Source organism: Doryrhamphus excisus, chromosome 8, assembly GCF_030265055.1.
Source record: "Doryrhamphus excisus isolate RoL2022-K1 chromosome 8, RoL_Dexc_1.0, whole genome shotgun sequence".
NCBI classification, from domain to species: domain Eukaryota; kingdom Metazoa; phylum Chordata; class Actinopteri; order Syngnathiformes; family Syngnathidae; genus Doryrhamphus; species Doryrhamphus excisus.
This window is the reverse complement of record NC_080473.1, coordinates 5744791-5758544: the sequence shown is the minus strand read 5'-3', so window position 1 is coordinate 5758544 and position 13754 is coordinate 5744791. Positions and strand designations below refer to the sequence as shown.

Sequence of the window (13754 nt, the reverse complement as noted above, 5' to 3'; positions counted from 1 at the left end):
ATCTGACTCCATCAGCACATCTCTACCTGCCTCCAGCGAGTGACAGAAGATAACTTTTTCATTGTGATGTTGTGTATCAATATCTCATAGTACCTACACTGCCTGTGGCTTTAAAAGGGATAAATGTGGTACAATCAATAATCTACTAAATGTACCAAGTTAGGATAGATCCTTTGTGAACTGAAAATATACCAATGGACGTCCCCAAAGTGGTGGATAGTGGCATCACTAGGATTGCTCAAAGTGCATCAAGCTTTTTAATGGGAAACGTGTAGCTTTGCTTAGTTATCGTTATCAGTTGTGAGGCAGCTCGAGTTATGAGCATCATTACTTCCAGAGGGTTTGTATTGCGTGGATGCTGTCACACTGTGGCAAACATTTAACTTGACCTCGATTCACTCTTAGTGGGAAGGTCAGTATACTATTGCATTGATGCATGACTGAGTACGAATGAGACAAGAATCCTCAAGCGCTTCAAACAGCCTTGAGGCGTACAAAGAGACAAGTCCAGGATTTGGGGAGGTTTTACACTTTATTTACGTTCATTACAAACAGCATCTCAAAGGAAACAAACAGAAGAACCTGAAAGAGGAAGAAAACGAGGTAGTGAGTGGCGACTTGAGAAGAAGAAAGGCAGGGGGGTCTATCTTTATTTCTTGTACCTGATTATGCTTTCTCTGCTGCTGCCTCTTCATCTCCTCCCTTGGTGTTGCGTGTGTAGATGAGCTGTGCTCTATGCTTCGACACCAGCTTGATCATGCCTGCAACAACAATGATTTACAGCACGTCACAACTACAGCCTGTAGATCACATATTTGGAGAAGGAATAACATTTCAAAACCATATTGAAAAGCCTTTTTACAAAATGGATGGTCTGCCTATTGTCCTAACAATGTTGGAGAGATGCAGGGCTGTCAACTGTCAGTGTGCGTGCACAGACAAAAAAAAAAAAACATCCAGGCAGATGGAAGCGCAAAAAGGCCTCGAGCAAAATAGGGTGCATGTATTTTTAAGTAAAGTGTGGTATTGCATTGCCATATTGTAGAAAATGAGACCAAGGTGCACGTTACCTTGAAATGAATGCCACTTCCAATTAGTTTTAAATAAATAGCATCCAATTGTAACAACACTATTGTCAGCACTGAGGGGGTGCAAAGTTCCAATTTAACAGGAAACTTGGAAAAGCTTAGTTGTAGCAAGGTAGTGCTAGAAGCCCCACTGTTTAACAGTTAGACAAGGCACTTCAAACACTTTACTGTAAGAACATAGCGTAATTTACAAGTACCAGTCATGTCAGCAAAAAACATAAAATATACCACCAATAGCTGGCATATGTCAACCAACCTTGGTTTAAACTAACATTTCACAGAAATGTCTTATTTTGCAATACGTTTAACTGCATAATAAAAATTGTAGTACATTTTCCTTTGTAACTACTTTCCTACTGTAACTAATGCTCATGGTTAAACTAGTGAGTGTGCGTTGTGTTACACATACTTTACGTACTCAAAGCAGGAGAAGGATAAAATTCTGACAGCATGTTCAAATAAAGATGCCTTTAGGCAGCCAGGGAAGCAGTTACATACAATCCAGTCCCTTTGATGATGCAGAGTTTAATTCTGTATTCATCTGCCAGGTTTACCTTTAGCGAGCAGTTCCTGCAAGGCATTCCTAGCCAGCGAGCCGCGGATCTTCAATCTCTCGGACACGACAGCAGGGGTGATGAGCTTGTAGTTGGGCACTTCCTTGTAGAGCTTGTCATAGGTGGCCTTGTCGAAGAGGACCAGGTTGTTCAGCTTGTCCCTCACCTTTCCCTTGGACCACTTCTGCTCAGAACACATGTATAGGTCAGTGTTGGTCAAAAAAAACTGACAAGCTGTGTGCAAAAACAAGACCATACCTTCTTCTTGGCTTTGCCTCCAGATTTGTTGACTGGGTCCTTGTCCTTCTTGGACTTCCCAGCGTCCTTTTTCTTGTCTTGCTTGGGAGGCTGGAACGTAAAGAAAAGTAACGGGCTTGATATTAACATGACAACGATGTGTCAGTAATACTTGATTTAAATACACGTGATAACCCGATATAATCATATCTTATGTAGGTTGAGACAAGAGATCTCCATACATTACGGCATAACATAGCAATGCACGGATCTGTCTAACAAACCGCTAGCTAATGCTAACATAGCTTGGACTCATCGTCAGCATGGTGAGGCCTGGTTGGTGTCCTCCTTCAGGATATTGTGTGCTTAAGATGTACGACCGGGACAGTTAAAATTACATTTGAATACGCAACATTCAGACGAATCAACCGGAATGATTGAAGACTGCGGTTCTTGTTTGTTTGTTTCACGGTGTTGTAGCTCTCGCTAGCTCAAGAGGATAGCAAAAGCATGGTTAATTACCACACAAGCTAGCTAGCGTCAATTTGTAAATAACGATAAATAAGCCACTTTTCTCCACTTTCGTTGAGACGCTCGTGGTTTCACAATGCATTCCACTTTTTATTCATCGTTGGAAATATCACAACCGCTTGAATTTGTATACTTCGATCCATTAAACGTTCTCACCATGTTTTCCCGTCAAGATGTCGAAGCAAAAGGAAGTTAGTCCGTGCGAAAGCCCCGTAGACAACCCGTATATGCGGAAGTGGCGCTGGGGGTTGTGGGATTAGAAGTTTTCTTCCAGAGTTTCAGTCTTTTCGGTAAAATGTATAGTAAAGCCAATTTTTGTACCTAGCACTTTTTCTATTTTAATGGTAAGTACTAGACGAACGTACATCACGGTCGAAAATAAATACATAGATTTTTTTTCTTGCTGTTGTCACGTGACCGCTGCTGTCAGCTGACCGGCGTCGTTGACGTAGCAAATATGGTGATCTTCAGTGTGTATGTAGTCAACAAGGCAGGGGGGTTAATTTACCAGTATGACAACTACGTGCCAAGGTCGGAGGCCGAGAAAACGTTTAGTTACCCTTTAGACTTGGTGCTCAAGCATCACGACGAGAAGGTGGTCGTGTCTTTCGGACAGAGAGACGGGATCCGAGGTAGTGCATTTTAGACGTTAGCACGCTAGCTAGCATACCAATATGCCTTATTTGGGAATGAATGTTTTGTTTTGAAATGGAAAATAATGACTATTTGACGTATACTTAAGAGTAATGAGCATGTATCTTGTGTCACTTCTAGTGGGCCATGCGGTGCTATCGATCAATGGTATTGATGTCATGGGAAAGAGCACAGCAGATGGGAAGGACATCCTGGAGTACTTGAAGGATCCTGCCAACTATCCGGTGTCGATCCGATTCGGACGAGCCAGACTGAGCTCCAATGAGAAACTGATGCTGGCGTCCATGTTCCATTCGTAAGTTGCACTCCTGTAAATTTTGTGCTGACTTTATCGTTTCCCCTACTAGTGGGCCATCGTTGGTTTCCCCAGGTTGTTTGCTATCGGATCCCAGCTATCTCCTGAAGTCGGAAGTTCAGGGATTGAGATGCTTGAAACCGATGTCTTCAAGCTGCACTGCTTCCAGACTCTTACAGGTGTTGCGCAGAAGCAAAACACCATCAAACATACTTTGTTCAGTTTGTTTTGGGTGTTGAACAGCGCGTCTTTGCAGGAATAAAGTTCATAGTGTTGGCAGACCCTCGACAAGCAGGCATTGACGCTCTGCTGAGGAAAATCTACGAGATCTATGCAGATTTTGCCCTCAAGAATCCATTCTACTCTCTGGAGATGCCAATCAGGTAAACACGGTGATGCTTTTTGGGTTTGTTTCAGTTTGCACCTGTTATATTTCATTTATTATAGTATGCCATGTTGTCCTCCTCAGATGTGAACTATTTGATCAGAACCTGAAGAGTGCACTAGAGGTTGCAGAAAAGGCTGGCAACTTTGGAGCTGGATCTTAGAGGAGATCAAAATGTATTTTCCATCTTTCTCCTCTGGGCCATAAATGATGGTTGCACATATTTTGTAACAATGTTGTTGTAAATATGCTTTGTTTTGTAAATATATGAATAAACGTACATGCATTGCAAGTGTGGTGCTTGTTTGATTGTGTACAAGCTCATAAAAAATGACAGAAAATATGTACATTCGAGTTTTGGATTGTGTTTATAAAAAAAGTTTATGTTGTCATGATAACACTAGAGGAAACACTTGTTGAGTAGTGTATCTGCACTCCTAGTTAAATTACTGTCCAACACGTTTGTATCAACTTCCTTTTTACACATTGTAAATACTACTGTGGTGCATACAAAACTATTAGTTAAAAACATAATACAATGAAGGCATCACATATTTATCTTCTGGCAAGTCTCAGTCGGACTTCTTGGACATGTGACCCATCTTGGTTCGAACGTTACGCAGCAGGAAGAAGGTGACGGCAGTGACGCCGCACAACATTTCTGCCACCCAGAAGGCTGTTTCCCAGCCGTGATGCTTGGCGATGGTGCTGAACGGAAGGCCGGAGAGGAAGCCGCCGACTTGGGGAGGGGAGAAATCACATTGGTTATCATCTACTGTCTCCTCGTTTCCCAAAGTCGGGCATGCAGACAGTTGTTTGTTTTAAGTGTGCAGGAGTAGGGCTTCAAGTCACATGTCTGACGGGGTACAGGACTGTAAAAAATTTGGGAACCACAAATCTACTGCATTTTAAAAGGTGGTGAGAAACAATCATCCACTTACTGTTTGCCATGAGGGCTACAATAGCATGTGATGTCCCACAGTAGTTGGACGGAGCGCTCTCATTGGCGATGACCCCAAATAAGGAGATTGGCCCGTAGGAGAAGAAACCAAAAACAGCACCCAAGCTGAGGATCCACACCTTTGATGGGAAGAGATTATACCATTAATATTTATTCCTCTTTTCATGTCTTGTCTTCTCGTGAATTACCTTTGGGCTATCTGGAGTGATGGTGATTCTGAACAGATACATGGACGCAAACATCCCCGCCATCATGAGGATCAGGACAAAATGGCGAGGATTTCCGTAGGTTCTCATGCCTTGCTGCACACAAAAGGAGGGTTTACTGGTTGGGCAGCGGGACTAAGTACCACAATTCTATGCATGTTTAGTCATGCATTTATGGCATGGGTGTCCAAAATGTGGACCAGGGGCTATTTTTGGCCTGCAGCAAATTGGCAAAAATGAAGAAATCAGCAGTAATTTTACAAAATTTTAATCTAATGAAAAATAGTCAATTTTAAAAGACTACTGTGACATCATAGAAAACAATAACATCCTTTTAGTAGCACAAAGTTCAAATATTAAAGTATTTTTTTAAGGCAAAATATAAAAACCAAACAAAACATGACAAAAGCTGCAGGTTTTGGAAAATAAGGTTTCGTAAAAAGTTTAAAAGAATAAAGTAAAAAAAATGATGAAAGATTTACAAGAACAAAATGAAATGTATTTGGAAAAGTAAACTAAACCCTAACCCTAAACTAAAACAAAAACTGAGAGCAAATGGCAAAAAACAGCAGACATTTTCCTTGTAATATTATGAGGAAAAATAATTTGTAATTTTAGTAGCAATGTTGAAATATTAAATAAAAATGTGATTTTTAAAGTTGTAATATGGGACAGAAAACTAAATAAATAGGTCATTTTTGGAAAGTTAAATTGTGGGATTCACAAAAAACTTTCATACTAATTATACACTTCCATTTTCCACTTCCAAATGTCGATAACTCCTTGGCATACAAATTGGCCCTTGCATGGTTTCATTATTCAATATGGGGGCCATCAGTGGAAAAAGTTTGGACACCCCTGATTTATTTGAGCTTTTCGTGAGACAGACGGGATTCAAACTCACTTTGGCCACAGCTTTGTCAGAGAGGTAACCTGCTGCCAGACTGCCGAGCAAACCTCCCACCTCCAGAGCGCTCATGTATGAGCTACCTATGAAGAAGACAGCCGTCAATCACCACACCGACAGTGAGTACAAACGGCACCATTTAAACTTTAACCGTGAGATATCTGATATTTCATATCGGTGTTGTTTTTTTTCAATATGCTCGCAAGCCAATGACAGCACAGGAAGGCAGGACCTCAACAGAAACACAAGTCACAGCGAGAGCAGTAATATGGACAGACGGACATTTTTTTTTTTTACTTGTGACTTCCGCCAGAGACCTAAGGAGAATTGACAATAATAACAGATGATTTTTGTTGATTTGTTTTTACCTCGATTTGTGAAAATTAAAATAGGTGTATTTTGTTAGTTGAGAAAGGGGAATGAATGGTAAATGATCTTTCAGTTGTATAGTATGAATGTAGTCTGAATGAATGAACAGCTTCCATAAAAAAAGATCCTTTTGGGCCTCAAATTTCATGCTGACGTCAGCTTAAGCGGACTCTTTTTAGGAATAAGAAAACCGGGCCAGGACTTGCATTTGTTGCAAGTGACTGCAACAGCGTTATTGTTAGGTACATGCGTTGCTATAACACAGTGCTTTTCCAAGTGTCTGGGCTGGTGAGAGGCAGGGGATACTTTCAATATTAGTGCAGACATGCCGACATGATAAATAGATATCAGTGTCTCAATAGTATTTCAAATTGAAAAAAAATGTCCCCCAGTGGGGGCATTACAGACAACAATTGAGAACCACTGCTAGAACAACACGCAATATATGAAATAAGCGACTCAGCGGTGTAGTCCCCCGCCCCAACTTCGCATACCCATGAGTGTAGACTGTCCCTTGTCCTGAATGAGAAACAGCTGTGCCCAGTCAGTGCAGGCTGTCTTCACCCCAAACACCACAAGATACGACAGGGACAGCAGCCACAAGTAAGGAGAGAGCAGGAACTCCAACAGTGTGCTCTCATCGCTGGATGAGTCTAAAAGAGGGCACAGATAGAATAACAATACCTGCCATCAGACATCATGGCTGCAGGATACTACAAAGAAGGTCAGACTGCCATGCCTGATCATCACAGCGCCGCATGAAAGGCATGGAGGGGACAAAGTCCAAACAATGATTGACCTTTAGTCACCACAGACACAAACATCACCTACATGACAGGAGAGTTTGATGTTTTCACGTACCTACTGCAAAACACGAGTCAAAGACCCTCTAAGTAACAGGAAATGACCGCCTCATGTCAGTTTCCTATTCAGCTCACCTCCTTTGCTCTTCTTGGAGGCCACTTCTACATTAGGCAGCCCCACGTCTTTGGGCTCGTTCTTGATGACCAGCAGGCACACAAAGGAGACGCCCGCACAGATGAGCCCAGACATGGACAGGATGGTCCTCCAGCTGTATGTCTGGACCAGCACGGTGGCGATGATGGGGCCCAAGCTGCCTGCCAGATTCATGCTGCAGGAAAGGACGGACCACCATGTTCCGAACTGAGAGGGCTCAAACCACTGAAAGGAAACAATGAAATGATGTCACTAGAATGAATGAATGGCAGCGTACTACTACTGGGTGTGCCAGTGACATTTTAGGATGTTAAAAACACTCTTGTATGAACTTAAATGAGCTGTGATATTTGAACTAAACTTTTAATATATTGACATTTATAGTTGGTAATGGTAATATTTCATTTGAACATGGATCAGATTACAATTGAATGCATCACATAATCAGTTCACAGTTCCACATGTCCAAAAGGAGTAGGAAGAAGCAAAGCTTATTAAATCCTACCCCTCCATCTAGTACTTTTACAATCAGTAACTGTTACATTTGTTCACTTCCTGCCTTTCTAATAAAATATAATATTTTGTTTTTAATTTTTTTCAGTTTTTTTTGTCGCGTACCAAATGGCTGACCATTTTTAATTTATGATGAACAAACGAAAAATATTTGCACAATATTTTTACTGGTTCATCGCTGTGGTTGTAGTTTCTACACGGCAATCATCGGAGCTGTCTAATATTTGCAACTACAATAAAACAAACATTCATGTTCAATTTGAGCAGTATCTTCCTAAGGATCTCCTAAATAGTTTAGGTGGACCTCATGGTGCAATACACAGTATGCGTGTGTGGCTCGGGTACCTTACGCAGCACCCGTCCACAGGGCGGCCATCCCAGGCCCTGACCCAGGCCGTTGAGGAACCACAGTGCAGAGAAGACAGCCACGGTGGATGACCAGGAGAAGACAACATTGATGCCTCCCACCATGAAGAGGCCAATTGAGAAGAGCCAGCGTGCGCTGATCTGGTCTGAGAGCACGCCGCTGATGAACTTGCTGATAGCGTAGGCCAGAGACTGGCTGCTGGTAATCATGCCTGACAGCGAGGAGAGGACACAGATGACCAACAAAAGCAACAAAAGCACCCAAGTTGAGTATTATGATGAAGCATACCCAGGTCATCCTTGTCCAGATCAATTTCTTCCATCAGTGAAGGCATCACAAAAGAGAATGTCTTCCTATTGAAGTAGTAAAGGGCATAGCCAACAAACATGGCCAAAAATATAGTGGCCCGATAGTATCCATAGCTTGCTCTAGCCATGACTGCTGATTTGTATATATTCCCACAATATAAAAAAGAGAAGGGAGATCAGCAGACCTCCGCCTGCTGTCAGTGAACTTTGCTTCAGGATGCAAAGTGAAGCAACAGCAGCTGCTTACAACTGAGGGCTGTTTGTAATCTGCTCAAGTTAATGGTCAACTCCCAAAGTGCAGAAATGATTTAATCTAGCAGCTAGCCCATCCAGGTAAGGGCTTGTACAAGGATGGAACCAGAAGGCAGAATGCTGTCCCCTTTAAGCAACCATTTTACAAAATATCGTCTATAAAAACAGCAGGATTGGCTGTTTCCTCCATTGTTTGCACAAGTGCGAGCGCTAGGACTAATGACGTTAATCATTTACTGTTACAATGCTTTGACCAATGCTCCCACAAATAAACAACATGGATATGAGATTATTTACATGCTTCGAGCAGTCCAGAGTGTACTCCGCCTGTCGCTCGAAGTCAGCTGGCATAAGCTCCAGCATATCCATATAGTGAGGACAAGCGGCATACAAAATAAATTGATGTTTCTTTCGGCTATTTTCTTTGCAATTAATGATGACCAATGAACGAACTCTTTGCTACAACGCCTCACGTGAGCCAATCAGCGCTGCAAATCTGCTGACGTCAGTCATACGTAAGGGCAAGTGAGACTAGTGAAATCGACGAAACGCACAATTGCTTCACAGCACAACGAATAGGTTTCGAGTTTACAGCGTCTCATTAAAATTGCTGGTAATAGCATTTTAAGTCATGTATACTAACTTCGTCTGTTAAAGTCTGTAAAAGTGACACATTACCACTCTGCAACGACCACCTTTTGGTCTTCTTAAAACCAGTACTGTCCCGTCAAATATGAAAAACCTTAATATGAAAAATAAGGTTTTGATTGCTATAATTCGAGTTGTTCATTTTACTCATCTGTGTTGGCCAGCTGTAAGACCCGCCTTCTGCTTCTTCGTTTTCTTATCTGAGGGGAGGAGGTGCAATAAGCGCTCAGTTGAACTATCGCCATCTAGTGGTTGTTGAAGTTAAAGCCTAAACCAGAACCACTACGGCAATTACACGAAAACTAATAAAGAATAATATCATTGTAAAAACGTCATCTGACAACCACCTATTTGAAATCACATGTATTTTTTTTTACAAATAACTCAATAAATATAATTTTCCACGGGCCGTACCGCTTAGTTGAACTAAGGCCAAGCGTTTCTATGGCAACGGAAAACATTACCACATAGGTTCTTCTTCACGCTCATCCATCTGTAAAGAAACTTTTTAAAAGTTTGTTTTTCTCTTAAATAGACAAACCCTTTTTTTTCCTGAGAGTTATCTGTGTACGGACGATAAACACAGAAAGAAGAAATGGTATGGTATTACAATTTTTACTCCCAGTATTGTTTCTGTGCTATTTATACTGTTATATTGTAATGTTTCTATTGTATTTAAGAAATACAAACACACAAATAAGTGGAGGGGGCTTTAGATCAGCTGCACTTTTGGACCAAAAGTATACGCTTATTTTGTGTGTTCATACTGGTACTGTAACTTCACAGTAGCATTTGCATATTCACAATGGAGAATAATTTACTAAATATCTTGATAAATAACCTATTTATAATAGCTGTTTTTTTGTTGTAATAAACTAAAAATGATACAAACTATTGGAGGAAGATGGCTGAGAGTGTGAACCTTGCAGAGTGCCACTTCCTCCACCGCATCTTTAAGACGACAACATCGATACCGCACAAGAGCCTCCTCCTCTCAGGTGGATGAAAGCCTGTTTGGAAGCACCTCACAGGTTAGAACTACAACCAGAGTAAGTCTCAGCAGGGACAGATGTATGGAAGGAATTTATGACTGTTTTTGTTGCAGAGGGCATCACAGCCAGCCTCCAAGGTGAAGCAAGTCAAGGTAGTGCCAGTTGACAAGCGGACTATTCAAATTGTCACCAAAGATCTCATTCGCAATCTCAGGTAAAGGCAACACATGCTCCCTTTTGTTTTATTTCATGAAAAATATGATTGCAAATATTTAATTGCCCTATGATTGGCTGGCCACCAGTCCAGGGTGTACCCCGCCTCTCGCCCATTTTTTTCCAGGTGAGCTGGAGAGGTCCCATGCAAACATGTACCAGTGTTAAATTTAATTAAAAAAATACTTGATTCTATATTTTATTGTATATATTTTTTCACTTTATTTCCTAAATTAGATATTTTTCTGACATTTTACTTGGTTCAATATTGTATTTTATTTGCTGCAGTTTGGATTTCATTAAATTTGTATCTCATTTGTCCTATGTGCATACTAGAGTAGCGGAGCCTGTGAAAGTCCCTCTGGTTTAATTATTGCTGAGGTCTTCCTGACTATATTCCTCTCATAGGGTTCCATGTAAAGATCCCTCTGGACAGTCCATCATTCTACCATCAGCTGACTTTGAGCAAATGACCTCAAGATCCAAGCATCTATCCAAGGAAGAGGAAGCCTTGAAGGCAGCCGATCAGAGCAGGAAAGAGGAGATGGTAGGAAACAAGCTCAAACCTGACTCAAACCTGATTGATAGCTAGGAGTTAGGAGTTGATCCTGCCTGTGCAGAGTGCAGCCGAGGAAAGGAAACGTCAGATGATTGAGGCAGACATGTCCCGTCAAGGGAAGCAGACTTTGAGCGAAGCAGAGATGGAGGCCCATGACCGCACGCAGTGCTTGCTGGAGAGGGCCAACGCCCTGAGAATGGAACAGGAGGAGGAGATTAAAGAACTTAACAAGGTGAGGAGATGATTGGCCAGGATTTGGATGCATCTTACATGTAGTGCATGGTCTTCTTCAGGTGATTCTGGGTGCTCAGTGCCAAGCCACGCGTGATGCCCAGATTCAGGAGAAGAGACAGATCCAGCTGGAAATCCTGGAGGAGCAGCAGCGTCTTGATGCCATGATGGAAGTGGAGCGTCGCAGGCTTTTGGAGAAGATGGAGCAGATTGATGAGCAGCACAAGCAAGAGAGGATCCGGTGACCACTCGTGTTTCCTCATTTGAGATCTTTACCATTCTTCTCATGCGTCTGTGTGTTCTCCAGTGGGAAGCAGCAAATCTTTGAGCAGATCCAGCAGCGTCTGGAAGAGAAGCTGGTGCAAGAAGAGCTGAAGGAGCAGGAGAAACAGTATGTAAAAGAGGAGCAAGCCAGAATGAACCTGCAGGACCTTATGGTATGATGCACACACACACAAAATACAGTAACACAAATAGCACTGAAATTTGTCTTCTTCTGCGCAGGCGCTGCAGAAGAAGAGACAGGAACAACAGCTTCTGCATCAAGAGGTCATACGCATCAATGCTGAGACTTTGAGGGCGCAGGAGCAGAGGAGGGAGGAGGAGAAGCTGGCAGATATGAGAGAAATGGAATTCATCAAAACCAAACTGGTGAGACACTCTTGCAGGATCTTTCGAGTGCAGTTGGATACTTCCTGTCACTTTTAAAGTGCTCAACGTCCATCTTTGACCTGCCTGAAGCAACGTGAGGCCGAGTACGAAGCAGAGCAGAGGAAGCTCAAGAAGGAGAAGGAATTGGAGATCGCCAGGCTGCGGGCTCAGCAGGAGCGAGCCAGAGACCACAAGGCAGACCAGGTCAGGAAAAGCTGGTGACCATAGTGCGGCAGATTACTAGACTTAAGCCCACATCAGAACGCTACAAAATGTTAAGACATTTTGCGCAGATTTTAAAGAGGTTCTAAGTAGAGCTTGAAAATGCTGAAAGATGAAATGGAAGTGAGAAAGACAACAAACAACTACATACGGGAAATAGGCTGTTCAGCTGTTCAAAGACAACATTTAAAAAGCCAAAATAGCTGCAAAAATGTGAATTCAGTGTCATCTTCTGTGATGCTACCTTGATGGTCAAGGCAAAAAAGCTAGCTTTCTTTAAACGCTGTTGGGAGTGGCACGGAAACAGGAGTTCAGAAGATTCAGAGAGCAATTTTATCACATTAAAAATATGTGAATCGAGTATTTACAATAAAAGGAAATAGTCTTATTGCGTAAACAATAAAAACATTCATCTTGATTGTTTTTGTAAGGATGAGCTGCAAGCAAGGAGGAACCAAGAAATGGCGGACAGAGAATGGAGGAGGAAACAGAAGGAGCTGGCTGCCAAGAAGATACAGGAGGAGGCCACGCTGAGGGCTGCTCGCTTGGAGCAAGTTCAGCGCAAAGAGCACCTTCTGTCCATGGAGGCCGGCCGAGAGAAAGCAGAGTTTGAGAGGGTCCTTAAGTAAGAAAACACAATATTCCATGTAAAATACAAGCCAGGCAGATGCTAACCTCTTCTGTTTTTCCACAGGGTGCAACAGGAAGCCAGCGTCAAACAGAAGGAAGAGGACCAGAAGCAGCGCCAGAGAGCGCTCCACCACGCGGAGGCCATCAGGAAACAGGTGCAGGAGATGGCGCAGTTGGCCATGGCCGAGCGAGCACAAAGCTTCAAGGAGGCAGAGAAAGTCAGCAGGGAGGCCCAGCAGAGACGCAACCGCATCAACGAGATCAAACAGAGGAAGCTGAAAGAGCTCAAGTGAGTAAAACATAAAATGCGGACTTGAGGCGTCCTATCGAGTCTTTGAGTGTGAACTGCCGCCTACAGACCAATTGGTGTTTGTCTCCCTGTGCAGGGCGTCTGGGCTCAGTGACAAATACTGCAGTGAAGTGGAAAGGAAGACCTGGGTGCTTTGATTCCCTCATGGTGCCCGTATCGGTATCGGACTGCCTGCGTGGATCCGAGGGGGCAGGAGTGTCCAAAATGCGGCCTACATTCTTTTAGAATTCTTTGAATCACACAAACAATTTAACAAAAAAACATTTGTCATGAAACTATACATATACAATTATTCAATTATAAATCATTCTCAATCAGTCATGATGTGCTATATATATATCACTATATTGACAGTTACTATGGTACCCATTATGTCATTGTATGTTCATATAACCTCGTACTTCGGTATGTGACAAAAAATAAATAAATAAAATAAAAATGAAGTGACACCCTCTGCACCAAGATCATGTTGGAGGTCTTTGGAGCTGGTCTGCGAGTTGAGTTTGACGGTTCTCACCATCCTTGGCTTCTGCTGATCTGAGATTTTTCTTGGCCTGCCACTCCGGGTCTCAACTAGAAATGTGCCTGTGGTCTTCCATGTCCTCACCATGTTCCTCAGAATGAAACCTGACAGCTGAAATCTCTGACCTAGCTTTTGCATCCTTCCCCTAAACCATGATGTTGAGCAATCTTTGCTCTCAGGTCATTTGACAG

General features: G+C 42.5%; 4 protein-coding genes across 4 annotated transcripts; 2 read left to right on the top strand and 2 right to left on the bottom strand.

The window, feature by feature from the left end:
- Positions 1-513: 513 nt before the first annotated feature.
- rps25 (ribosomal protein S25) lies at positions 514-2643 on the bottom strand. Its single transcript, XM_058079982.1, has 5 exons — positions 2567-2643; positions 1901-1990; positions 1643-1826; positions 663-761; positions 514-582 (listed from the first exon to the last, which is right to left on the bottom strand). Exons 1-4 carry the CDS (start codon positions 2567-2569, stop codon positions 667-669), a joined length of 372 nt encoding a protein of 123 aa, XP_057935965.1. The 5' UTR covers positions 2570-2643; the 3' UTR covers positions 514-582; positions 663-666.
- Positions 2644-2832: 189 nt separating this feature from the next.
- On the top strand, positions 2833-4036 carry trappc4 (trafficking protein particle complex subunit 4). Its single transcript, XM_058079981.1, has 5 exons — positions 2833-3042; positions 3185-3359; positions 3435-3538; positions 3616-3742; positions 3829-4036. Exons 1-5 carry the CDS (start codon positions 2868-2870, stop codon positions 3905-3907), a joined length of 660 nt encoding a protein of 219 aa, XP_057935964.1. The 5' UTR covers positions 2833-2867; the 3' UTR covers positions 3908-4036.
- Positions 4037-4089: 53 nt separating this feature from the next.
- On the bottom strand, positions 4090-9403 carry LOC131134563 (glucose-6-phosphate exchanger SLC37A4-like). The gene is made up of 8 exons (XM_058079980.1): positions 8313-9403; positions 8003-8235; positions 7126-7369; positions 6682-6840; positions 5816-5901; positions 4894-5007; positions 4686-4824; positions 4090-4483 (listed from the first exon to the last, which is right to left on the bottom strand). The coding sequence occupies exons 1-8, from the start codon at positions 8458-8460 to the stop codon at positions 4317-4319; spliced, it is 1290 nt and encodes a 429-aa protein (XP_057935963.1). The 5' UTR covers positions 8461-9403; the 3' UTR covers positions 4090-4316.
- cfap45 (cilia and flagella associated protein 45) lies at positions 9302-13402 on the top strand. The gene is made up of 12 exons (XM_058079979.1): positions 9302-9830; positions 10162-10263; positions 10338-10438; positions 10846-10984; positions 11058-11228; positions 11290-11468; positions 11535-11664; positions 11732-11878; positions 11969-12082; positions 12532-12725; positions 12795-13019; positions 13117-13402. Exons 1-12 carry the CDS (start codon positions 9828-9830, stop codon positions 13175-13177), a joined length of 1566 nt encoding a protein of 521 aa, XP_057935962.1. The 5' UTR covers positions 9302-9827; the 3' UTR covers positions 13178-13402.
- Positions 13403-13754: the final 352 nt, after the last annotated feature.